Genomic DNA, 26,254 nt, shown 5'->3' with positions numbered 1-26,254 from the left:
CATGCATCTGAGCACCAATTTATAAATGTTCTTTTCCTGCTGTTATTTCATGGGCATTTCCTCAAATAATGACACAATAGAGATAAATTAGTGTACCTGGCAGCAGTGAAGACAGAATGGTAACCTACACCATCAAATTCAACAATTTGTCATTATTGAGCAGAAAAATGAGAAACGCAACACTTGCCCTGTCTTATTTATTACTAATTCCTTTAACAGACACACAAGGTTTCAAATAGCTTAAAGCATTTTATTTTCCATACTTATCCTTTTTTAACTACAAATACAAAATGTAACTACAAAGGGTAATGTAGCCATTTGCAAAAGTAAACTCAAATAATGATGCCACATCAATTGCCTCCCCCCCAATTAGAAACACAGAAAAATACCTTTCTATATTAACAGAGCAACAGAATTACACTGAAAAATGCATTCTTCATGTTTGACATAAATAAAAAACACCTAAGCAGCAATCAGAACAGAAAAGCAGTAGCCAGCCTCTTTTCTAGAAAGGATCTATTTTCATAGAAGCAAATAATGCTAGTGAAAGAATCATGACTTAGAAAATACAAACTATGCGCACAACTGCCTTACGAAACATTTCTCATGTTATTTATCTTTTGCACTGATTTCAGCAACCAATAACTACATTACACATCTGGTCTGGAGTGAACACTTTTCTTGCAAATCCTCCCCAGCTGTGCTTTTGTGGGAACAGATATTTAACTGTGAAATCAAATCAGAGACGTGAACAAAGGGAGCCTCTTCAAACATTAACCGCATTCTAACAATTTTTGGCCCTGTTGTCTTGCCTCCTATTACTGTACTTCAGGAAAAATCTTCAATCAGAGTAGGATCTGAACCTTTGCTCACAAGGTATAATCCACAAGATTATATAATCTGCAAGATTATAAATAGACTTGGCTGATAAAGGGAAGCAAACCTGTTTTACAAACAGAAATGAAGAAGTTTCACTTAAAATGAATTTTATATTTTCAGGAAAAACAAAACAAAAAAAATGATAGCAAAAGATAGCCTTTCTTTTTTTAACTTTTTGATGGAAAAATGTGGAACAGGAAGTTAAGTCAAAAGATGCAGTGTTTTCTACTCAATGAAATGCCACATCTTTGGGGGGAAGATATATTTTCTTTAAAAAAAGAAAAGAAAAAGGTATCTTGGCCAAAAAGATTTTTTTTTCCCCCTCAAAAATTTCATTTTGGTTGGGTAAATAAGACTTTTTTTTTTTTTTTAAAAAACAGAAATATCCACATGGTCTGTTTAGCTGCCATTCTTTTCCTTTAAATGCCAGGAACTATCACTTTAGTTTCAAGGACATTTAGAAATGTGAGTTGGAAAAACAGCAGCTTCTCCTTCACTGCCTAGTGTGTGATCTACTTTATTTCTGCTCACTTTAATCACGCTCCCCATTTTTTTACTGCATTTCCCTCCCTTTAGCTCTGCAGAGCCAGAACTGAAGGGAGGAGCTGTCTCTGGCTCCTGCAGTAGCACGGTAGCTGATTGCTATGTTTGAATTTGCTATATGTGTGCTAACTTGCCCAAGGCCTCTGCGCTGTATGGATGTCCGTGATGGCCTAATTTTGCTTTCTGGACATTTATTATTGGAATGGAAGGACTTTTAAGGAAAGACCCTCAGATTGCCTGTTAGGCCAGGCTGGGTATCCCATTAAGAGACATCCTTTAATTTGCTAGCTGAACACATTTGGAATGGGAATAATAAACACTGGAGCATGTACTTTTTTTTTTACAGTCATTTAAGAGTGCAACCCTACTTGGGTATCTAGGAGGAGCGTGCCAGACTGGGAGCAGGAACAGCCTCAATCAATAAACAAAGAAATGGATTCAAGACAGAAGGAGGAAGGTACCATGTTGATATACGATTGCAGCCCCTTGAGGGGCCAATTATATTTAAAGATCACCTCACGCAAGAAATGATTGTTCCAGGGCTGTTGTGCTAACAGTTGGTAAGGAGGTCAGTCCAGGTGGAAAGTTATTTATTAAAAAATGGTGTTTTGTTTTTTTTTAATCAATCACAAATTATTCAGGTATTTATCCAGCACTCTCCATTTTGAGACTGGCACGCAGAATGACATTTCAGGGCTTTGTGTAATTTTTTCTGTTGACTTTTGGACCTGTTTAATCAGGGATGATCCTGTCTTGAGCAGGGGCCTGGACTAGATGACCTGGTGAGGTCCCTTCCTGTCCTTCTCTCTCTTATGATCCTAACATTCAAATAAGAACTAAAGTCTTTCAGGTAGCATAAAGCATCAGCTCATTAACTGGACCACTGATGGCCAGACTGCGATTCTGTAAGAACCCAGGATGGTGAGCATTTACACACATAGTTGCCCCATGGGCATGATGACTACAACAAGTGCTCGCCAGTGCACATAAAAGTTCAAATTGCTACTACAACTTGTAAGTGTTCACTAGTGCAAGGGCCCATGTCAAAGACCTTACTTAGGCATGTAAGTGCTTACTGCAAATGTAAGGTTCACCTCATGGATCCCTTAGTTTTATTTTTAATTAAAATAAACTTGGGCCAGTGCCCGTTTCAGTGAGCATTGGCACCTGTTCAAGGATAGTTTCCCACACACCTTCTATTTTTGGGTAGCAGCAACACACCGAGTCCCTGGCAGTTACAGATTGTACTTTATTTTCCTAGTTGTTGTTGCCTCATCTCATTGCCAGTTTGAATCCTACTTTTCTTGTTAGGCTGGTACAAGCCCTGTTGCACAGAGCTTTCATTTTCCTTGAATAAAATGACTTTTGGTCCTGCAAACTACTTTTAAGATGCCAGTGCTCCAAGGTAGCTTTGCTGTTGCTTAAGTAACAATGTTATTTGGGGAATTTTATAGGTTTTCAGTAAGTAGTGAAGTCCCATTGGAATAAATAAGGGTTTTGCAATGACTGTTTCAGTAAGAACTTTGTATCTGATAATAACCCCCCAAAAACAAACAAAAAATCCCATGCACATAAAATTTAGAGGAGAGCCTTGGCTTAGCTGAAGTCCTGAGCAAAATTCTCATTAACTTGAATGGGTTTAGTGCTACAGAAAACTGCCTTGATGGCACTAGCAAGAGGCAAGTATAGTGAATACAGGTGCTGTGAAAGCGAGTCCCAGTCTCTTACTCTATACAGAACTTGACAAGTGAAAAATCAGGCCTGGCCTGCTCAGTTCTTGATGTTCAATTCATTCCCCCAGTGAGCTGAGGGGTGCTTTTATGATGGAAGCATAGATTATGTCCATGATGTGAAACTAGGCCCAATTCCTGAGTTTAGGGATGTTGCCAACATCACATACTGGAGCAGGGGTTTGCAGCTGGGGAACACTTAGATACTGTACTGGTGGTGACCTTCCAGTAACTAGGCAAGGGAGAGTGCTGTGATGTATATCTGAGAGGAGAATGCTGAGCTGCTTGTGCACAGGATTCAATAATAGAAATCAGGTGTTAATAAAAGTAGTATGAAGTTCCAAATGTGATCCAAAGACAATTGAAGTCAATGTACGACTCCTGTAACTTTCAAGGACTTTGGATCAGGGCACTGATTTGCTATACACTTAGAGCTCCACCTAGAACTCCTTCAGTAGGACCCTCGGCAGTTAAAACAAATACCTCCTGCTTCTGCTGTAATCCACGGGAGTGAGCAGAAGTGAGCCAGAGGAACAACATCTGGATCTAATCAGAGTGTTGGCTCAGGCCTGTCTCTGGTGCTAAAAGGATTATTCCTTATAAAAGGAATGAACAGCATCCCACTACTGTCCTTAACCCAACATTCGTTCTGTTTACTAGTGGCTTGTCATGCGCGGTACTGGAGCATGCAGGGGTATGGCTGCTCAGCTACCTTGGTGTTCCAGGTGGCAATGGGATAAGATGGGCCATGCTGTTTCACACATGCTTCCTCTCATGTGTTTGTGCAGTGCCTTGCTAATTACGTCTGTATCTCAGCAGGGCTAGTTAGCCTGCCTCAGCGCTGCACTAAGACAGCTAATCTGGTTCCAGTTCATTATGCAGATCAGAATGGCACGTTTCAGCCTGGCACCACCTGGCATGGCAAGCTAGCAGTATAAACAGGCCCTACAAGTTCTGTTCCTGAACCAGGGGTCCATGGTGCTCAGTGCTGGACAGATAACAAAGGGGCGATCTCTGTCCAGTGGCTTTACGATTTGATCTGTAAGAAACAGGTGGAGCACAAGGAAAAGTGTTGCACAAGTCAGTGCAAGAGGCAGTGATCATAGCACATGGGCAACCTAAGTGCCATGAAGTTTTTTTCTAGGCATCAAGATAACAGAGATTTGAAGGAGGATACTGAGGAAGCTTTGCAGGTGTTTGTGGGAAGTGATGGGAAAGATGGGACAAGTGGGTGATGGGAACTGGCACCCTGGCGCTGGTTGGAGGTATAAATCAACCTGCTGGGACAGTAGGCAAGATGAGAAGCTGGAAAGGGCTTTGAAAATGAAATCCAAGGTCCCAAGAACATGAATGCGTAGCGTGTTTCAGCATGGCATCACCTGGCATGGCAAGGTAGCAGTAAAAACAGGCCCTGACATAGTGTAGCAAGGCTGCCACATGCCACAGCAAATACAGACATGTATACACAGCAGTGGCTTTGGTATAACCCTAAATTTAAAGAAACAGAACCCCAAAGGAACATGCTGAAATAACCTGACAAAAAATGGTTAAAGCCATTAAAAAATCAGGAAATACATGAAATTGGCTGCTCTGTCCTTACCTCACTTAATCACTTCTGAAAGAGATTAGCATAAGGAGGTAGCTCCTGGGCTAGGCCTGGGAAATCAGATCCAAATGTCTTCAAACCCTGGAGCAAAGCCTGCCAAAAATCCAAGCCCCTGGTTTGGAGCTGAGCCCCTCTAACCCAGTTCTTGAATGAGTTCCTGGACCTACACTGAAAAAAAATGAAGGAGCTCGTTGTCTAAACTTTGTGCACTGTAATGCCAAGGCACTGCTGCCTAAGTCAGGGAGGTGCAGTAGGTTAGAGAGAGGGGGTAGATACAGTATATTTAGTATATAGTCTACTCCCCAGCCTCTTCCCTCCTGCACTTATTCACACCCCTGCATTGCAGCACTCACACCTACTGCACTCACACCTACTCTGCTCCTTCACTGTGGCATGCTACGATCTTGCTCCCTTTCCTGTTTCCAGGATGTTCTGGGTGCCTTCATGTGTGACATTAGGGCCAAATCCAAATAAGAATTTAGGCACAGGCAGGCTCAGGATCACTATGCCTAACATTCACATGCCTTGTTCTGGGACAGTGAATCTACAGACCCAGGTTAGGCACCTAAGCAACTTACATTTTAAATAGAGAGCGTTAGATGCCTTGGATTGGGTTTCATAGCCCCAGAGCACTGAGAAGAGGAATACCTAAAGCAGCCCATTGATAAGATATCCTGGAGAAGAGGGATGTATCTGGAGTCTCTCATCTCTCCTGGACTTCAGCAATGACTGAGTCTAGACTTGGCAGTTTGAAACCTGCCCCTAAACGTAGACACCTCCTTTGTCCTTTCAGGTATGGGCAACTCTCTGGCTTCCTTCTTTTCAAGGAGGGCCAGTGGTGACGGCACCTCCTTTTGCCTAATGATCTGTTGCTTAGGGCACTCTACCTGGAAGTGAGGCACCTGGATTTTAGGTCCTGAATAGTCTGAAGGAGTTCAAGTCCACCTCTCCCAGGATAATGCCCTAACCACCAAGCAACGGGCTAAGCCAAAATGGACTTCCATGAAACAGGGGCTGGACTCGATGATCTTCCGAGGTCCCTTCCAGCCCTAATGTCGATGAAATCTATGAAACAAGTGGAAGAATAAGGAGCCAAAGAGAGAACAAGAGGGAGCACCATTCAGTAGCCCAGCGAGGTGCCCATTACAACACTCTTGGGCCAGAGTGGGGCCTGAGTGCCAGGCCCTGCTCCTAGGTGCGCACAGTACTTTGCATGCAGCTGTCACTGGGTAAGAGGCATAAACAGCTTTGAGAACAGGGACCAGAACTCAGGTCTTCCATTTTGTGAGCAAGTGAGTCCTAAGGTGATCGTGCAGAGGGTCAGCATAGGTACCACCACAGGCCATGTTCTAGGATGGGTGGTCATGGGCGCAATGAGGTCAGGTTCGGTGTGCTCCAAGCATATCTACCCCACCAGGTCCCACTGGACAGTTATGCAGGGTTTCAACTCCTGAATGTTTGGCACAAACAACATGGTGATAAATTCTAAGCATGTGCAGAAGCTAAACATTGGGGCCCTAAGTAAATTTTCACCAGAGAATTTGGGCCTCTCAGATGCCCAAGCTGCACTTAGGGTGAAAGAGGGATGTCTGAATTGCAGCCCACAAAACTCCTGCCCAGCCACTTCTAGGTGCCTAAGCCTTTTTTTGGATCTAGTCCTTAGGCAATAGATAAAGTGCTAGGAGCTGATGCTTAGAGATGTGAGCCTCAAGGACCTACAGTAAAATAGGTACATTTTATAGGATAAAAAATGCGTTGTGCAAGTGGCTTTTCTGTGCAGCTCTACATCAGCTGTTCACACCTTCCCGTAAACAGGGTCACAAGGGACTGAAGACTGAAATGAAAGGGAAAAAAAGTATCTGTAAGCTGAATTGATAAGATAGTATACCTTCTGCTCCCCATCACTTGTCACTCCCAAACTAATGCATACAACAACCTTATACATACAACTTAATGCATACAACCATATCCTTAATAGTAACTGATACAGCTCTGGATGTTTTAAATTATGACGTGCAGTGAATATGAAGGACATTTCTTGGGGTCTGAGAATGTACTTGCCTTTGAGATTGGCTACCCTGGCTATAATCAATTGCTGTTAGTGCAGGGAAGTCAAATGAAGTCACTTCTGCGTTGCAGACAGAATATTCAGGCAACTGAAATGAATTATGGGCAGCACCTAGCACAAAGGACTCCTGGTCCCTGACTGTGGTGCTTTTGCACTATAATTAATACTAACTGCACTCGAGCACACACTGCTGATGAAATAACTAGACCCAGAGGCTGATTCTGGAAAGAAATCAAAATATTATTGGTTTCACTTTACAGGACCAATAACCAGTCACTAAAGTGATAACAATGTACCTCTCTAAAATGAATACACAAAAGCAAAGTTTATTTGTGCAACAGTATAACATCACAGAGACATATGAGATTTTATGTACATGTCATTATCAAGCAGACTGTATGGGTATCCACAGTGCAGTAACTGACCCTTTTAGGATAGAAAAGAGGTTGAAGAAATTGTTTGATTTTTTTTTGTAAGACGGAGATTTTATGCATCCACGTATTTGCTAGAAGAGCACACGGAGGACACCAACAAAGGCAAAAGAGTGAGGGTGAATAGTAAAGGACTGATGTGTGTCACTCTGGGGAGCCACATGAATTGTAGGAACATAAAGACCTGATGGTGCAAAGACACACGCACATGCTCAACTTTATATACACTCTGGGCCCTTCTGACATGCTACCATGCATCAAATTAAGCACACACCTTAATCTTGGTAGGTTTGAGGCCTCAATCTCCCACAGGGATATCCCCCCCTCAAATCTGTGCAGTGAATCTTGATTCCCAGAGCTCTGGGCAGGGATCAAAAATAGGCAACAGAGGTGAGAATTGCTACGTACATCTGAAAGGAGAATTCTGCCCTTCGCATGCAACATGCAGACGAACAAGCAGAGATCAGAGCCTCTTACAAATCCACCTCTTATGATCAAGGATTAGTAATTCTCAGTTCTGGACCTAGAGGGCAAGTACAGGGAGTTGGTGGAAGTAGCTTAGGGAACTGTCTGGGCAAGATGCACTCCTGACACATATCTGAGCTGCGGAAAGGCAATAACTGAACAGAAACGGGAGGTACGGTAGCTTGAAACTAAATAGGAAACAAACAAACAAACAAGAGCTGCATCAAGTTAAGGGACATGCCTAAAAGGGAAAGTAGCAAAGCAGGAGGCTGTCATTTAGTCTCATTAGAGCTGATGCTACTTTTCTGCATTCCCAGACAAAAGCTCCCTCGTGGCCTTGCCTGCGTTGCCATGAATATCATTCACTGTGTTTTGCGTACGAAATGTGTGGCCGTACCTGCTAGGCTGATGTGCAGGGGCTCTGCAGAAACTCTGGTCTGGGAGGCATGTTGCCTGACTTCAAGCCTCAGCTTGTTGAGGGCCTGTTTTGCAGCAGGCTTCCAGACGTGCAGTAGCTGTGGAGCTCCCCGTGATGGGTTGGAACTCATAAATGTGGTGTTATCAGTGCATGCACAGACTGCTATTCAGGATGGGTATCAGGGACCATGGAGCAAGAAGGTACATCATGTAAACAGGAACCAAAGACAAGCTTGAGCCCATCCCACCCTGGAGCCCTGCATTCTGGAGTCTCTTTGATCACTTATTGCCTTTTCGTTAATTCTTTAAACCTCTGACCTTGTCTTTCTGTTAAGATGCTAATTGTTTCTTCCCGCTAATATAGCATCCTGGACTCCCCAAACACTGACCTCAGAGTCCCAATAGTAATAATTACTTCTCCATGAGCAGCTTTAATCTGCGGATAGAAACAGTCCTAAAGGGACATCAATTAGATATATTTTATACAAACACCTTTGTAGCATTACTGCCACCTTAGCGTACTGAAAACATTACTCTGCAGCGTATTCCTGCTGTTTATTTCTCACACTTCAGTTTGGTTGGACAATCAAAAATAACCACGATTAGTTTCTTGTTTTGTATATTTCGATTCAGCTTCATACGAAGGTCCTCAGTGTTGCAATATTTGAGTGCAAACACTGCTGGGAAATGGTTATTTATTTAAAACATCTGCTCCACTAGCAGAAAGCTAATCCATAAAGATATTTCCAATGGTCACAGATTTGGTAAAACTCTTGTGCATACAAACTCTCAATTATTTCTGTTGATTTTAGCACAATGCAGGGTGCCCCACACTGTCAGCACTGTCAATTATTTAATGTTGCAAAAGAAATCCACATTTCAGCCAACTCATTCCTTCTTCCAAGCAGCAGCTCTAAGTTTAAATAAAGATGTCTTGGCATTCCAGTTAATTGAAAGTGAATCCTACACTTGTGCAGGTGGGTGGATTAGCTGGCTCATGAAGCCCTTCCCAACAATGCACTTCTATGATTTGGTACTTTCATCTCTCCTATTACTCTGCAGAGGCCAGACAAAGCAAATGGGTCCAAATCAACTCATCCAGGGGATTTTTGAGGGTCTTAAAAATGGATATATCCATTGTCAAATTTGATGTGCCATTTCTTAAAGCCTCTTGACTTTCCCATGAGGTAGGTATTGGAGCCAGGGGCTGGTGGGGAGGGGGGAGAAGGGAGGGCAGATAATGTAAACAGAGGCAGGAAAAAATACTCATGGCCTATTGGCAGAGGAAGTGAGCATCACAACTTGTCGTTCTGCCGGTGGGAGCTGGAGTCATTCTTTAATCTAGCATGAGGCCTTAGATGACTTGCCCAGGGTCATCATGCAAGCTAGTGGCAGGCCTGCGAATAGTAGCTAGGAGCCCTGATGTCCTTTCCTGGGTCTAGTAATTGAAGTACGGTGCAGATCTCACAGGCTTGTTCTGCACATGCCCCCCACCCCCCGCACTGCTTCCATTCACGTCCATGGGAGTTTTGAGCTTGGTTTGTGTAGCAGTGCTGCAAATTCAGTTCTCAGCTCACTCAACTCTAGTTGCACTAGGATTTTTGTAGTGGTTGAACTAGGCTTCTCTCACTGGAGTAACTGGATATACAGAAGTGTGAGATTCGAATCAAGCTTTGCCTAATAGCAAATTTGCCCACCCAGACCACGGACAAGTCAGCTTGCCATTCCTCACATCTGTCTTCTCCTCTTGCTTAACTAGTCTCTCTTCCCTGCTCATTTCTTTAGTTTTCTCTCAGATTCTTCTGCCTTCCCCACCTGTCCAGCTCATTTGGTTCAGACACCCCTTCTTCTCTTCCAGACTTTCCCTCATGTAGGAATTCTTAAATGGCCTTTTGGCACTTCATCTTCATCACCTACAGCCACAGTTGGACACAGTTGGGCATGTGGAGCAGGGCATTTGGTGACCACTAGTCAGTGAAACAGTTTATAGGATGTCTACACAGCAAAATGAAGCATGACCTGACCATAGCTTGTACTTACCTACCAAGCTAGCATGAGTAACATAGCAGTGAGGATGCAGCAGCATAGACTTTAAATATGTGCTAGTACCAGGTTATAAGCTCGTCAGGGACCCTGTGGCTGCTAACTTGTGCTAAAGCACATGTTGCTGGGTCTTTACTGCTGTGCTTACCCGGGCTAGCTAGATATATTACCACATGTTGTGATCAACTTTCATTTTGCCACACAGACATATGTTTAGGGTAGTTCTTAGATGATATTAAAATAAGCTAGAGGTTAAACCTGCTGGTCCAGAATTGGGAGAACACAAAGATGTGTAAAGGGATGTCCGCACAGGAAACTACTCCCTGAAGTCTGGCTTTCAATTGAAATTAAAGCAAGGCACACGAGGCAAGACCGAGCCATCACAGAATGCACGTATATCTTTCTATGTTTCTGAAAGCTGCTCTCCACTTCAGACAGACGCAGCCAATGATCTCAGAATCTTGATGGCAATAGATATCTTTGGAAATGAGGACAAAAGCTTATTTTTGCATAGAAACTCCAATGTGACTTTTGGGCATATTCTAGGTTTCAGCTGTCTGCCAAGACCTTGAAATCCACTGCAAAGATCGGCATTAATGTGAAAGGATGTTGCTGCACCAAGCTGATCATCGTCTAATGCCCTTCTTAAAACAAAGCATGGCTGTTGCAATCCTTTGCAGGGCACCTTTGATGTTTTAGAGAAATAATAGCAACCCTCTCCCTCACATTGGCAAGCAGCTTGTGGTGCTCTTCAAGTGACCAATGACAGTATCTCAAACATAACATAAGAAAAATGGCTTCACAGTTGTTTCCTAGATTTGTTAGTGGTTCATCTCTGGCCTCATAATCAAACATTTGCTTTTTTGGGTTCATACTCTGTTTGATTTTTTCTTGTGGAAAGCTTCAATTTCCAGCTCATTGACCAGTTTCTTAGCATCAGTAAGGATGCATGTGAGTCCTTTATCACAGTGGTAGTTTACAAGGAAATCCTTCAAGCCATAGTTTGATCAGAATCTACATTGCTGTCTTAAAGCATTTTATGGGTGGTGCTGCCTTCATAGGGCATATCATACTGAAGTACCACACTGTGCAAACACTTCAAACCACAGATTTTGTGAGCTAACAATGCAGTATTGCTTTGAGTTTTGGCTGCTGTGGGTCCCTTTAGGTTTAAACTCTTGGCAATGGATACTTAAGTATCATAGACTTCTTAAAGTTGGCACCAAAATACATGGATCCCATCAATTTGGCTATCCCTTGTTGTTTCACTTAAAGGTTTTGGAAAGAGGTTAATCGCATGTTGGTGCATAACATCCTAAAGTTGCTGTGAGACTGTGGAAAACCCCCCAAATGCTTTGATCCATATAAAAAAGTACTGCAGCTTCAATGCAATAACTTGCACCATTGCTGAATACAAGATTAAAAGAAAGTGCTTTGTTCAGGACCAAAAAAAAATGCTCTCTTGCCCCAGATTCTCTCCACTGTTTGCCTTTCATAATTGTCCCACTACCATAGCCTTGACCACTCAAATCACTGAATGAAATTTCCATTTCTTTTGACTGTTCAAGGAGAGGTTCTGTCATTGTACTGTCAGTGGAGTATGTCATGCTCAAAAACCAAAGTGTTTTTGGATTGTATCTCTGCCTGGTTTCCGTTGCGTCTTCCACAGAAACAGATCTAACAATCAGTGGCATTTGCTCTTGTTTACTGATGGCTCGGATGCAGTCAAGTGTAACAGGATACCTCTTGGCAGGTTTCAAAGCAGAAATAATTTCCTTGTTGATCACGTTCCCAAGAATTTGAATATTTTCAGTGTATATTCACCCAGGTAATGATCATGACTTTTTTTGAGGTAATTTGTTGAAGATGTTCTTCTATCCTTAGACTCCTCAGACCACGTGTCCAAAGAAACTCCACAACTCTCAAAAACTTCCTATTGTGGGATGAATAGAGCTTGTCTGATGAATCCTGTGAGGGAACGTTTATTTTATTCCATGGAGTCTGGTGAGATAAAAAGTCTTTCCAAATCAGCTTGCCAGGGCTCCATCAGAGAGTTAATTTGGCACTGTTTTCTTTTAATTCTCTTATTTGTACCGTCCTGTTTCAAACTAAATTCTGTCTCTCCAGGTATGATACTTGTCCATATGATCTCTGGATTTCTCATATTTTGCTAGGCTACTCTGTTTTTCCAGTGTCAAGCACCATTCCTGATTAAATCAACTCCAGAATTAAACACCTTGTAGCAGACGCAATAAGCAGGATCAGTTGAAGTAGAACAGATAAACCCATCTCATTTTCAACCTTTCCTTTTGAAATCTGCCATGAGAAAGGGAAAGCTAAACCTTTTCTTCCATCGCTATACATAAGGGAGCCCTACCATCTGTTTGGAGCAATCCAACATTCAGACGGAAATGGCAAATTCTGTAATGGACTACCACTCCCGTTGAAGTTAAGGAAAATACTATCTACAGAAAACACAGTGTAGCATCAACCAATCCACCCTGCACCAATAATGGTATCTTCAGTAGAAAAGTCCTAGGCTTAAAATGACCACATCAAAGTACCTTCGAGTATTTACTAGGTCACTGTACCAACAACTGTTGTTGTTCTAAGCATTAGTTAAAGCATGAGTCAAAATCTGTGTTCAGTTATATCTGGTATAAATCTGGAGTAACACTGGTGTATTCAAGGGAGTTTCTCCAGTTTATACTAGTTGCACCTGAAAGAAGAATCTGGCCCAATCTTCACCATGGGCTTGATTCTGTCACTGCATGCTCTAGTTGTACTGACTACCTAGTTTTGTGAAGTCCCATTGATTAAAATGAGACAACTCATTGCAAAACATTCTTCTGTCCCATTCTATGTGAGTTAGGGGTTCCCACCCTGCTACCATAAGACATGTTTTTCCCTAGACCTTTATGCATGACTGGTTAGGGCAGATTTTGCTAAAGGCACAATCCCTCTCCCTTTGAAACCAATGGAAAAGCTCCCGTGAACCTCAGTGCTGTGCAGATCAGTTTGTTTATACACAACACCATATCAGTACATGTTCTACTGCATAGCTTGACAAATCATATCCAAAGAAATGCTTTTCAACTGTTATAAAGGTAAATAAAGCCAAGATGTACCCATAAAATCCATTATAGAAGTGATTGTCCTAACAGTAATGGAGCAAGGATAACAGAATGATTAGGATGTTAATTTGCAACTTAGAAAACCAGGGTGGAGCACTCAATTCCTTGCTCTTCTATGGACCTTCTGTGTGACCTTGGTCAAGTCACTTGAATGCAGATTCTCAAAGGCAATTAATTTCCATTGAAATCCAACTCCCATCGAGTTAAATGAGAACTAGGCACCTAGGCTCTTCCAAAAGTCTTGCCAGGTGCCTAAATGCCTTTGAAAATCTGCCCTTTAGTTCCCATTCTGTAAAACAGAGAGAACAGAGAATCCCTGCCTCACAGGGGTTGTGAGGATAATGAATAGAAAATTGTGAGGCACTAGTACACTACAACAATTGGGACCACAGACAGAATAAGAATTAGAGCCACATGTATCCCTTTTTTTCTCTTTTCCCAAAATCCTTTTAACAACTTTCTTCTCTGGCAGGAGGGCAGGGGGTGGGGTGGCAGGGAGTGATGTCTACTTCAGAACCAGATGTCCATGGTCGAAGCACCTCTTCAGGACTCTTATGTTTTCTTTATGAAGTAATCGCTCCTGCAAGAGTTTAATTTTTTTATATATTCTCCTTTATGAAAAATTAAAACAAACAGCATGATTGTGGCTTAAAGCTTTTTATAGCTGCGGCTGTTGTAACTAATATTGAAAGAAGAGCTAAACATCCATATTGATCAAGTGACTTGCATGCAACTAGATTTTTATCTGCTAGGTTTGGTGATATAAGGGGGAATCCAATCATTTTGGGAATGGAAAGCAACTGAAAATGGAGCAATATTCTTAGCGATGCTCTCAAGAGTGTGGTAATAGTGCAGAGCACTAGCCCTTGACTGACTAGGCCAAGCAGCAAAATTAGCAATAGTGCCCGTCAAATAATTGCTTCACTCAGGGCCTCAGCAGCTTTTGGGTCATTGCATGCTAAGGACCTCTTTCTGATCCAAAATGTGGAACTCTGCACACTTACAAGGATGAATTTAGCCTTGAAAAAGCCTGAAGCACTTTTCTGGAGCAAAGGCAAAGATACCCTTAGTAGTTAAACTCTTGTATACACAGTCTGGGCTTACACGTTTTGGGTAGGTCACATTTGTGGGTCCACTCCTAGTCACCTCTCTTAGTACAGAATCCTCAAAGGTCAATGTATAGGTCAGGGATTAGTGATACCCTGTCAGTTATGAATTACTTCATTTGTGCCCCACCAGCATACATTCAATGTCAATCTTGAATAATCTTGCAGAGATGGTGCACTTACATGCATTGTTTTGCATTGGAGGATGTTGAACTGGGACTGTAGAGGCTGGTGCTGATTCTGGTGCTGTAGGCAGCAAATACAGAAGAATAGGGAACTCTTGTGACTGGGCTGTACTTGGATAGACAGTCCAGCTTCATTAGTCAGATTCAAAGACTGCTTCCTAAAAGAGCTTGCATGCAATATCATAAGCAAGTACACATTGGTAGAACATGAAGCATTCTGATGTACAGTGTACTCGTATCATGTCAGTTATCATGCTGTATATATCTTACCCCACAATTTCAAGGCTCTAACTGCCTTGCTCAAAAGCTCTCGGGCTGGAGCTGGTGCCTTCCACCTGACCGTGAGCCTGCAGGTGTATGCTGCATTCCATATGTGTTTTGCATGATACAGTGGTTTACAGAGATGTAGCTAAGGAAATGCTTTGGTTAGCAGATGTAATATGAACAACCTAAACAGGCATAGTTAATAGAGGTAAATTCATTTTTCAGGGCATTTCCTTACATTTATGATTTCACAAACTTACACGGATTAGCACACTACTTCAGTGTGTGTGTAAATGCTTTGGTGACAAGTGATGGGCTTAAAGATGGTAAGGTAAACTCTGCCCTGCTTTGCACCCCATGTTACCTAAGGTACCAGGATCAGATTCAGGTCTCTTACGCTAATGTCAATTAGAAGTCTCTCCAGTGGCATCATGAAGAGACTGGTAATGTATATCGGTATGAATGACAACATAAGAAGGTGTGTATCAATTTAAAATTTGTCCTCTGTGGAATCTGGGATGGATTATATCAAATGGAAGCTGTCTGAATGCTGGCTGGTTGAAGGAAGACCAAAGAAACAAAAAATGAATAAAACCTGTACTGGATAAATAGAAAAAAAAAGATGCTAATGATTGGCTCAGTTTAAGAATATAAAAAAGTATTTAAAAAAAGCAGGCAGGCACACATACACACAACTGGCAGCCTGAGCTGTTACTAAAATACCCTTGTGTGTGGAAACTGAAATAACTGATAAAAGCTGGGATTTCACTCATTTTGCACCACAAAACCTGATTGATCAGATTCACCTATCAGTTGGCACGTGCTGGGACACCTCTCCAGTTTGGGTTATAAGCACAGCAGAGAAATGTAGATAATCTGACAAACTTTTTTCCCCTGACACACAGAATATATCTGTGTAGCTATTTTCATAAGTTGTTTTTTTAAAAACTAAAACCTCCTTTTGGAAGACAAGGGCAAAATTTCAAACCTAAACTTCCTGACAGAGTTGCTTGAAAATGCTACAATCCTCAGCAGCTGCTGCTCGATTTCAGCAACTTCCCTTCGGTAAAAACAAAAAATGAAAACCCTATAATAGTCCACACTGGCCATGTGGTATAGCAGAAATGAAGTCACTGTATTTGATACTGTAACAGTGTTTGCCTGTCTCTCCACTGAAAGTAAAAGTTCGGCAATAACATGAAGCTGTGTCAACGCACTGATGAAATGGTGGGAAATTGTTCTTTGATGCCACTGATTCCATTTCTTAGCTTGGTAAAATTCTGAAGCAAACCCTGTTTGCCATGCTGATGTGGCCTCTCTCTAACTTTTACTGCAGGGATGCTTTTCTTTTTATTACTATTGCTGATTTTTTCTTAATGGACAAGTGGTTAAACATCCACTCACTCAGCATGCTAGCAGTGTGGCAATCAGTTGCTGAGAAAAGCATCCAGACTACAGCTATGTCTGCATGCTTGGAACGTGTGTATGTGTGCCCGCGCACTCCAGATAGAGTGAAATAAGAATGGAAATTGCCTTGGTTTCTAAGGGATGTGGACACTGGACACCATGGTTTAATACTGATGGCTGTTTTCATTCCAAACTAATGTTAGTACTACCTCAGATCTATTTTCCTCCATTGTCTTCTCCTGGAAAACATTAATGAGACTCTGAAGTGGGCACTGTGACATTCAGATGGTGCAATACCACCCTCCTTTCTTCATGAATGTCCCCTTGTGCTTTCACTTCAAGGGAACACCAAGGTGAGAATCTGTTCATCTTCTTAAGCCAAGACTATTGCAATGAATCATGTGTGGCCACTGGTTCCTTATTTGGAAAATCACTGTCTGCTCTTACCCTATCTATATGTGCAGTAATGTTTCTTGTGTTGGCAGCAATATCTCAGCAATCTGACATCCGCTTATGGAATTCTGTCACCTTCCTTTTACGTTGTAAAGTGAAGCAGAATTTGGTAACAGAGAATGCCCCTTTTAAACCAGGAGGGAGTTTTCTCCCAAACTCTAACGCAGCATCAGACAGCACTTGAAATCCAGTATTTTATGTGAGTTGGACCTCTAACCATTAATCGGTTGTTTCAGCTCAGTACAGGTGGAGGGCACAGGCAGGGAAAGAAGGGATATTTCTCAGGATATGCCCCCTTTCTGATCCCGTATGAATCACTTACTGTCTGCTATCCTGACATACTGGCGCCCCATCCAGACAATTCTTGCATGTCCTTGGGAAAAAGAGTAAGACCACTCTGAGTAGGAAAATGATTTAAAAATGCCTTCAGATGCCTTTTCACTTCTTTTTATTTAACTCCATAAATATTTTCATAAGGCTCAGTGTCTTTACAACACTTTTTAAACACTTTTTTGTTTTATACACACAACTTTGACACTTGTTTGACAGGGTCAAACAGTCCAATATAAACAAAATAATAAAACTGGCAAGTGCGGATCAGCGGATCAGCTGGGTTACCAAAATCCCCCTTTTTTTCTTTTTTGCTCTTACTGTTAAAACCCCAAAAGCACTAAAATATCAGTATTTGGCTTCAAACTAGAATTTTAAAAACCATTTTTTTTTTTTTTTTTAAATTCTCTGCTACAAATCCCCATCATCATAGTGCCTTTAAACTCTTACGGACACTTCTTTTCTTCTCAAGGAAAAATAAGCTTGGTGATGCCATGCAGAACTTACAATAGCTACTAAATATACATGTTCCCTGAAATGTAGCTGCAATGAGAAGATGACAGAGCATAAAGAGAACAAAACCAGAAACCCAAAGCACCACAGTGTACTATCAATAACATTGCACTGGATGGCTGGTGCCCATCCAAGAACTGAAACAATTTTCAAATATATTTTTCTATGTATTATTTTCTATTTACAACTGTAAGATGCACCTAGGTTGGTTCTTGTTTGATCTTAACTGGAGAGGGTAGGGAGGTGGAAGTCTTGAACTTAGATCCTTTGCTGTAGTATCTGCCAGGTCAAGGGGTAACGAGCATCATTTACTTAGGGAAGAGGGATTTTTTTTATATAGGTTTTATAGTTTCAGCCGGAGAAATCCTGTTTACATTTAGGTTTGTTACAATGCTCTTGTTGCATCACACATGGAATGTTATGGGGGTTCCTCCTGTCTGGCATGGAAATGAAAGCCTCTATAACATACTCAGTAAAAAATACCCCTTATTTGGTCAGATCTAATCTGTTTCCAGAGTTTTCAAACACGCAAGACAGCCCAACCCTGCTCCCTGTTGGAAAATCAAGAGCAGGTAGTAAAAGTGGGTCCCGGTGCTGGTTCTTCTTTGTATTAGTGCTTCATTTCTTGCAGCAACTTTGCAACTTATGGAGGGAAAGAGCTTTCTTGAATGCCATTACTGAGAACCAAACAAGCACCTGCATCTGTTTTGCCTGTTGCCTGGCTTTGATGCAGATCATTTATTGTTAGCAAAGCTATCTCATTTTGGCTTTCCACTTAAGAAAGAAGCTGTGAGTCCAACAAGTGGCCTTGTCAGATCAAGCGAGTCTTGATTTATGATGCAAATAATGGTATGGTAGTGGTGGTTCTTTTTTCTACTGCTGAATATTTAGGAAGCATCTTCTCATAAAAATAATGGATGTTTCATTCTCACTCTCTGAGGCACAAAACAGTAAATGAACAGGCTTAACTAATGTGCTTGTTACTTTTCTCCCCTAAGCAATTAAAAAGGCAAAGGAATAAGTGAAATTTCCATCATATTGACAAGTAGGTTCTCATCTTTCTCTCTCTCTCTTTCCCTCTGTCTCTTCCTTTCTCTCTCTCTCTCTCTTTGTCCTGTCTCTTTCCAACCATTCAGAAAAAGCAAGATATTTCATTTCATCGTCTATGGGAACCTTTTGAGGAATAATCCAATTTGTGTCTCTAAATGCCCATCCTGTTAAACAAAGACAAATAATAATTGCCACATATTCTGTATTCACATCTAAGATGTTAATCATAAAAAATGCAGTGATACAAAAGAGGATTAAAAACAAATATTCTCCAATATAAAATAGTGTTGTTTCCTATTTAGATGTCCTTTTTTCTTTTGCCTGCTCAGTATCCCTCATATCTTGGGGTGACCCTGCTTTTTTCTAAAACGCTTCTGTCATTGATGCTTATTTATACTTGTTGGACTACCAACAGAATGCCAAGAGTATTTTTGTGCTTTAATGAAAAATACAGTTACTCCTTCCAGCACGATTTGTCAGTTTTATGTCCATGCTTTTTCCACTCCTGAAAGAGAACAGGTTGGAATGCTGAAATCACATTTGCTAGTGGTCGTCCCAGGTTCTTGTTTAAAAATAAAATCTGTGCCCGTGCATTTTGTTCCTAGTTGGGTTGCTTTGCTTGGGTGGTAGTTAAGAATCAATACAAATAAGGGTTTGGATCACCTCATCTGACATTTTCAAAGGATCCTATAAAATTGCATCTGCAAAATGTGAAAATACACTCTTCTATGCAATTTAAATTCTTACATTTACCCATGCAAAAGTCATTTGTGTGTGTATGCAAAGATCTGTTTTGCAAGGCCAAATGTCAGCAACTGCACACCGCAAACCGTGTGCTTGAATGTGAAAATCTGCAGGTGCCATTGTAGGAGGTGTCTTTGAAAATGCACTCTCACATTTATGGAGTGAGAAAGAGAGAGAAAGACAGAATGGTTAGCTAATTATTATGCAGCCTACTGACTGTGGGACATTTTTGCTGAACCATTGCTACAATTTAGACTAGACTGCTCACTAATCTCGATTTGGTTGTATAATCATGGTCACATGCTGGACTTCTCAGGTCACATCAATTTCAATACAATCTTTTCTGAAAGGCGATTTTCAACCTCCTCCACAGCTGGGATGCATTAGACATCAGGTAAATACTTCTGATTACTTAGGCAAAGATCCTTAAGCTAATAGGTCATTATTTGTAGCTAATGTGCTGTTTGGTCACTCAGGGCTCATGGCAGAGCTAGAGATGCTTAAACAAAACATAATAGACCAGACAGAGAGTACAGTAATGGCCATTTATATTTAGGATCATTGCTTCTGTAAATGGCAATCAGTGGTTCATGACAGGAATATTGTGGGTGTGGGGGTGTGTGTGTGTGTGTGTGTGTGGCAGGAAGGAGTCCTTAAAGTTAGTTTTTGCAGAAGGAGAACTGGCCATTCATTGCAGCTCAATGGCCAGTTTTCCCCTAGCTAGAATAGAGGGCACGAAGCCATTAACCAATTTTTTAGCCATCTGTTGTCTTTTGTGTAGGAAAAGGACAGTAGTGGGCATTTCACAGAGAAAGTTCTCAGCAGGAAAAAATAACCTGAGGAAAATAAAGCAAGACAAAAAAATTGAAAACAACAAAAGCTCTGGAGGTTCCTTCTTGGCATTACTGGGAATGGAGGGTGATCTAACACAACGCTCTGAGGAAAACATCGTCTAAAAAAATGCAACAAATCAAATGAACAGAAGTCATCTCACGATAAAGCGCTGATAACCCTTGTGTTTGTTTATGCCCCCTCCCCACTTCCCCTGCAAGAACACCTATAAAACAGTAAAAGCAATAGGAATACTGAGCAGCGGGTCACAGTGCACAACAGAGCACACCCAGACTGGCACAACTCAGAATGGCGATGCTGGGGGAGGGCTGCTCACTTTAACTATAATTCTGGGGACAGCCAATAACTCGGGAGAGGGGAAGGGAAAGGGAGAGGGAGCAGGGATCTAAAAAGGGGGGTGGGGAAAAGGCATAAATAAAATAACATAAAATATACATCAATGTAGCCTGTGAAGAACTTCAGAGATGGACTCACAATGAACAAGAAATCCTTCTGGAGAGACAAAGACAATCCTGAATGACAATGGGGGGAAAAATACAGAAATGAAGTGAAAAAATGATGTGTTGTTTGACCAAAGGAATAAAATAAAATAGGTCACGTGATTAGACGTCATTGGTGCTTCCTAGAATCTAGTAGCAGATTGTTTCCCAAAAACAACAAAAAAAGTTTTTGGTCCTTCTATATATATATGTATATATATATATGTATATATATATATAATTTTTAGTTGCAACAGTGCTTCTCCGAAAAAAGGTCCATCTATAAATATAATTTTATTTCTTTTTATTTTTAAATTTTTAAAATTTTTATTTTAAAATTCTCCATCTCACTCTACGTATTATTTTTTGAATGGCGTTAACCTGCTGAAGTTTTGCCAGAATGGTGACTGACTGCGTTTGGGTTCGGTGAACTCGAAGACCTGGGACTGGGATATGCCATCTGTCACCATGTATTGTCCCTGATTTAATGGATCCTGGGGTGGCGGGTAGGCTGGAGGAACCGACCTGGAGTAGCTGACACCTGCATCGACGGTTGGGGGGAAAAGAAAGAGGTCAGTCAGAGTGCGGCTGGGTCAAAAGTCTTACTCATGCTATATATTTTTATATCTCTAAAAACCAAGGCCCCAAACAATGGGGACATATACAAGAAAAAGCAGTTTTAGGGAAGAAAACAGCAACTGTCCAAAACTCTCACCTCAAATGCCACCTAAATCAGACACCTAGTTGGAGATCTGAAAAGGGTCAATTACTTTGGCTTTCCTTATAGACAAGTTCTATGCTATGAAATTGGGATGAAACATAAAAATGGGAAGGATCTCTTGTGTTAGAGTCCATAAGCGCATTTATAAGTTTATCAAGCTCCTTCTTATTACTTGTTTGGTTTTTTTCTCCACTATTCCTATTGCAAGGCTGTTCCAGAACCTCCTTCCCTTGATGGTTAGAAAACAAGGGCAAAAAGCTCCACAGAACCATTAAACAGGGCTTTCTAGAAATGGGCAAATAGAACTGAATAGCAGTAGAGATGTTGCACTGTAGGGAACTGTATGTTTTCTACTGAAGTCCATTTGCTGGTTTAAAAAGCCCCTAGGCATGAGGTTGTTGTTTTTTTTGGTACAGTCTGTAGGACTTTTCCAGAAGGTTTGCCTTAAATTTAACAGCCAGATTTCATCTCGATATGGAAGGGATATAATGCCACTGATGGGCTCTTTCTGGTCAACCCAAACCTGTGAACAGTGGGTATCTCACAAGGCAGAATGTTCTTGTTAAATTCCAGTGCAAAGTGTTTCAAAGAAGGAATACTCTTGTGACTGGGCTATGGGAGTGAGAGGGTCTATTAATGGCGCTGTACATGTAACACCCTGTACTGCTGTGATGTAACATGGAGTGAACCAGGATCACTGTGAGTCAGATAGCCCCTCCTCAGCATGCAGCAGGGGTTGCGAGGGGTACTGTCTTTAAGACACCTTCACTGAATGCAAAGAAGGTGCTCTGCAGAGTGGGAACCTAGATTCACAGTCATGAGGAGGTGAAGAAGGGGTGCCCTGAGTTGTTGAGGTTGGAACTGAAGAGATGTGCATCGGTACTATATTAAAGAGTATCAGGCAAAGGTAGTATAGCTATTTGCTGTATTTCCCTTCCTGAGATGCCATCCACAAAACATAACCCCTCTTTAAGCAAGGTGGGCACACAGAACCCCCATAAGCAAAAAAGTATAGGCTGGAGGGCTTTGAAGTAGGTGTAGTGAGGTCTTCTTCCTTCTGTGGATCCTTTCAGCTGGAGGCAGAACTCACTATTCGGTTGTGGGTAGGGCAGGAACCTCCCCCCGAATAAAGATGACCAAGACCTGCAAAGGGAAGAAACCTCATGGAGACGTCCACCCTTGGTTTTTCACTGAAGAAGGGCATGATCCAGCCCATGCAGTTCAGTGTATGGGATAATGGTCTTCTGCAGGATTCCTACACCTTCCCAGTAGGTTCTTAGATACTTAAGCAGACTCATTTCACAAATTTCCAAAGTTGCTGTTAGTACCCACCCCAAAGGCACAAATCTGGGCAAGATGTCTGTGCAGTAGAATGCTAGTTGTATGGAGTCTTTATTACAGAGATGGGCTAAACACTAAAGGTTTTGGCATCAGGATTCGCTAAAGACCACAGGCCAGATCCCCTTCTCCAATTAGATTGCTCAGGCAGCTCAAAATTGTCCTAACCTAGCATCTGATTATTCTTGTTGCATCTACTTGGTGCAACCTGGAACCTGGAAGGTCAGCTCTTTACAAACTCTTGTTGGCTTGTTTGATGTAGTGGGCCAAAATGGGACATAACTTGCCTTGTGCAACTCAATGCCAGAAGTCGTTGCTGAACCTGACAATTGAACCAGGTTCAAAAGGACTAGACAAATCCCTGCAGGATGTGTCCATCAGTGGGTATTAGATATTATAGTTCTGGGTGCAAATTCCAAATTAGGACTTCTCAGGCCTCTACAAGCTTGAGGCTTTAAGGGGAGAGGAGCAGCAGGCAGATCAGTCTGAATATGTCCTGCATAATAAATAGTCTTCCCTTTAGCATCTATTTGGTGTTACTGTTAGATACTGGATGCCGAGTTAGCTGGACTTGTGGTCTGGCCCACTATGGCATCTCATATGTTTTATACCCACGTTTTTATGACAGGGAAAGGATGGTGGCCACATCATGTTGCATTCAAAGGGCCATGACAGTTTGCTAAGCTAGAGAAGAAGCCTTGAGATTGCTCTAATTTAAATGAAGCACTTGGGGGTCAAACAGGCTTCTGTTGTGAGTTTTAGCTGGGAATGCCACAGCTTTTCTTGACTGGTATCTGGGTGTTCCTGGCCAAAGTGAACTATCAGAAATGGGGAAGGAAATCCACTTACTTTCAGAACCTCAAAAAAAGAACAGTTCTCCAAATGAACAAGGAATTGATATATTTGTATCTGAACCAACTGCTTTGCTCCCTCACGAGAACCTCAAGCAGTTGTGCAAGATTTTCTCTCTAGGGATTTTTTTTAATATGCAAAACCATAACTCCCCTGCAATTCATCTGAACAAATGAGCAAAGCTCTTTTCCAACAGAGAAGGCTGTAATCTCTCACTGCCTTAGCGAACAGAATTCAAAATGCAAAGTTGGGGAGGAGGGAGAGGAGGGGAATTGATAGATAAGAAAAGATTTCCAGGCACAGCTGTTGTGCTGCTTTTCCCAGGCACAGGGAACCAGTTATACACCATGATCAGAACTGGAGCTCCTTCTGCTGGTTCATGCATAATTCTGCACCACACACGGGCTGCAGCTGCAGAGAGACTGTTCAGTATGACTGGAATTGGGGGGCGCGGATTCTGTATGGCATGAGCAAAAGAAAAGCTTAGGACAGAAACAATGGGTAGAGAAAGATGCACTGTCAGTTGAAACAGAGCAGTACTTCAGCATCCAGCAATGTCAGTTCAAATCATTTGGATCTCTCAGCACAGAAACAAATTTGAAGGGATTTAAACCCATTTCTACTTCTCTTTCCAACTTCTACAGAAAGAAGCATCTCCCTGGCATTGGAAGAATTAGGAGAGAGCAGTAACTATCTAGTGTCCCTCTGTGCTTATTCCATTCTCACCTCATGCCTTGATAAACAGCTGTTTCATGTTTCTTATCCCTGTATTTCCATCTAGATACTGTGCTGTCCATTAGCTAGCTTTAAAAGATGAGTGGTGAAATATAAGTGCCTTCCATTTCTCTAGGGGCTGAAACTGTGACAGTGCTGGGGAGTGGAGAAGATGCTAGGTTAGGAACCCTCAATTATTATTGGTCTTGGGGTTAACTGAGGGAACACACTTCCTAGGAGGCACACAGCCTCACAAGTTTACCTTCCTACATGCATAGTGCATTTCTGTGGGGTGCTAGGGAGTGTGCCCCATTAAAGTATGAATCTCTATGTGGTTACACACCCAGAGAACAATGGTACAATTCAGTTAAAGGGAGAATTAGGTGCAGTTGTGGGTGACCTTTGGCCTTTTCTGAGCACAGGCTCTCAAAACACGACACAATTTTTCATTTATTTGCTCTCATGTTTTGAGTGGTCAAAATCTGGCTCTCAGACTGCCCAAAAGCAAGCTGTGATTTGCTGAGAAATGAATTGCATGTTTGCCACTGTCCAACAAAAAACTTCTGTTTTGTTGCCAGTTACTGAACTGTTTTGGTTTTTTTCCCAATATTTTAGTCACAAAACTAGCACAGGTCTTGCTTCTGCTCTCAGGTAGGATAGACATTGCTTTCATAGATACAGATGCAAGTAACAAGTCATGAGCAAAAGTCTTTATCTGCCCAAGGAGATTGCCATTACTTTGCCATGCTCACCCAGCTTGAGGTTCTGCATTAATGCAGAACAGAGCAGAGAACTTCACATGCTTGTAGAGTTTGGTATTATTAGAAATGCTACATAGGAATAGGAATCCTATGTGAATCCTAGCTCCCTTCTCTACCCATTAGACAAAACTTTTTATTTTGTAGGATGAAGGCGGGGAAAGAGTTAGTTGCTATCATTCTAGGCTCCTGCTTGAGAAAGGTAAGAGTCCTTCAGCTACTCTGTAATCAGTTCTCCAGCAGTCTCTACACAGGGCAAGGCAATTCTACCTTCTGTGCAAATGAGTCCATTACTGCAAACTAACATCAAGAGACTTTAGCACTGAAACAATGAGTAATACTTTACCTGCCTTATCAGACAAAGCCAGGTAAAGAGCGCATTATCCAAGTACTTACATAATTCCTCATGCTCAAGTAGTTTATAAAGTGCTGTACAGAGATTAACCACTTTATTGAGTTACACAAATTACTTGACTCGCCGATTTACTGACATACAGCTGTTTAGGGCTAGGGTAAAACATGGGAGGTCTATAAAAGCACACAGCAACTCAAATGACAGTTTAGGACAAGAAAGGAAGAAAAATGCCATATCTAGATGATATGGCAGGGAGTATGTAAGTTGACACCATAACCCTGCTTAAAGTCACCATGTAAAACTAAACATTTTAATTCCTTAAACAGTACTCTGCAATCCCTAAGTAACATAAGAGGTCAGTTTTGTATCTCAGCCAAAAGATGTTCTCCCTGTACCCTGTTGGAGCATTTGTTTAAAAATGGCTTGGAAGAAAGACCACTTCTCCCTAACACAGAGGTACTATTGCCACATGCTTGTGCACATAGGTATTCTTGGAGGTCTCCTCTCCAGGTATTTATTTTACCTACCCTTTCTTAGTTTGTGAAATCTAATCAAATACATATAACCAAAGCTGCTGACTTGAATTGGATCCATAATTACAATGAGTAGTGAGGAGCCAGTTACATCTATATTATGAAAATCCTAATCAAAATCAATACTTTTGGATCAGAAACACTGATAAATGATCAGGGCAAATTCCAGATTGTTTCATAGTTTCATAGTTGGTAGGGTTGGAAGGGACCTGAGCAGATCACCAAGTCTGACCCCCTGCCATGGCAGGAAAGAGTACTAGGGTCAAATGACCCCAGCAAGGTGT

At 41.6% G+C, this 26,254-nt stretch overlaps 1 protein-coding gene across 5 annotated transcripts in view; it reads right to left on the bottom strand.

Annotated features, from left to right (window-relative positions):
* Window positions 1-236: 236 nt before the first annotated feature.
* The window catches only part of ARHGEF9 (Cdc42 guanine nucleotide exchange factor 9), a 327,093-nt gene continuing 301,075 nt past the window's right edge, over window positions 237-26,254 (bottom strand). For 3 of the 5 annotated variants that reach the window (XM_019540350.1, XM_019540349.1, XM_019540351.1), the window contains 4 exons: window positions 21,081-21,240; window positions 17,054-17,104; window positions 14,606-14,668; window positions 237-13,896 (listed from right to left, as the gene is read on the bottom strand). In XM_019540350.1, coding sequence (XP_019395895.1) covers window positions 13,869-13,896; window positions 14,606-14,668; window positions 17,054-17,104; window positions 21,081-21,240 — 302 coding nt within the window. In that variant the 3' untranslated portion in view covers window positions 237-13,868. Of the gene's footprint in view, window positions 13,897-14,605; window positions 14,669-17,053; window positions 17,105-17,239; window positions 21,241-26,254 lie in introns of those variants that run through there. The other 2 variants (XM_019540353.1, XM_019540352.1) reach the window with 2 other exon arrangements.

The sequence above is a fragment of the Crocodylus porosus genome, unplaced genomic scaffold (assembly GCF_001723895.1).
Source record: "Crocodylus porosus isolate Cpor-Errol unplaced genomic scaffold, CroPor_comp1, whole genome shotgun sequence".
NCBI classification, from domain to species: Eukaryota; Metazoa; Chordata; order Crocodylia; family Crocodylidae; genus Crocodylus; species Crocodylus porosus.
The sequence above is the reverse complement of the archived record's forward strand: the minus strand, read 5'-3'. Positions and strand labels throughout refer to the sequence as shown.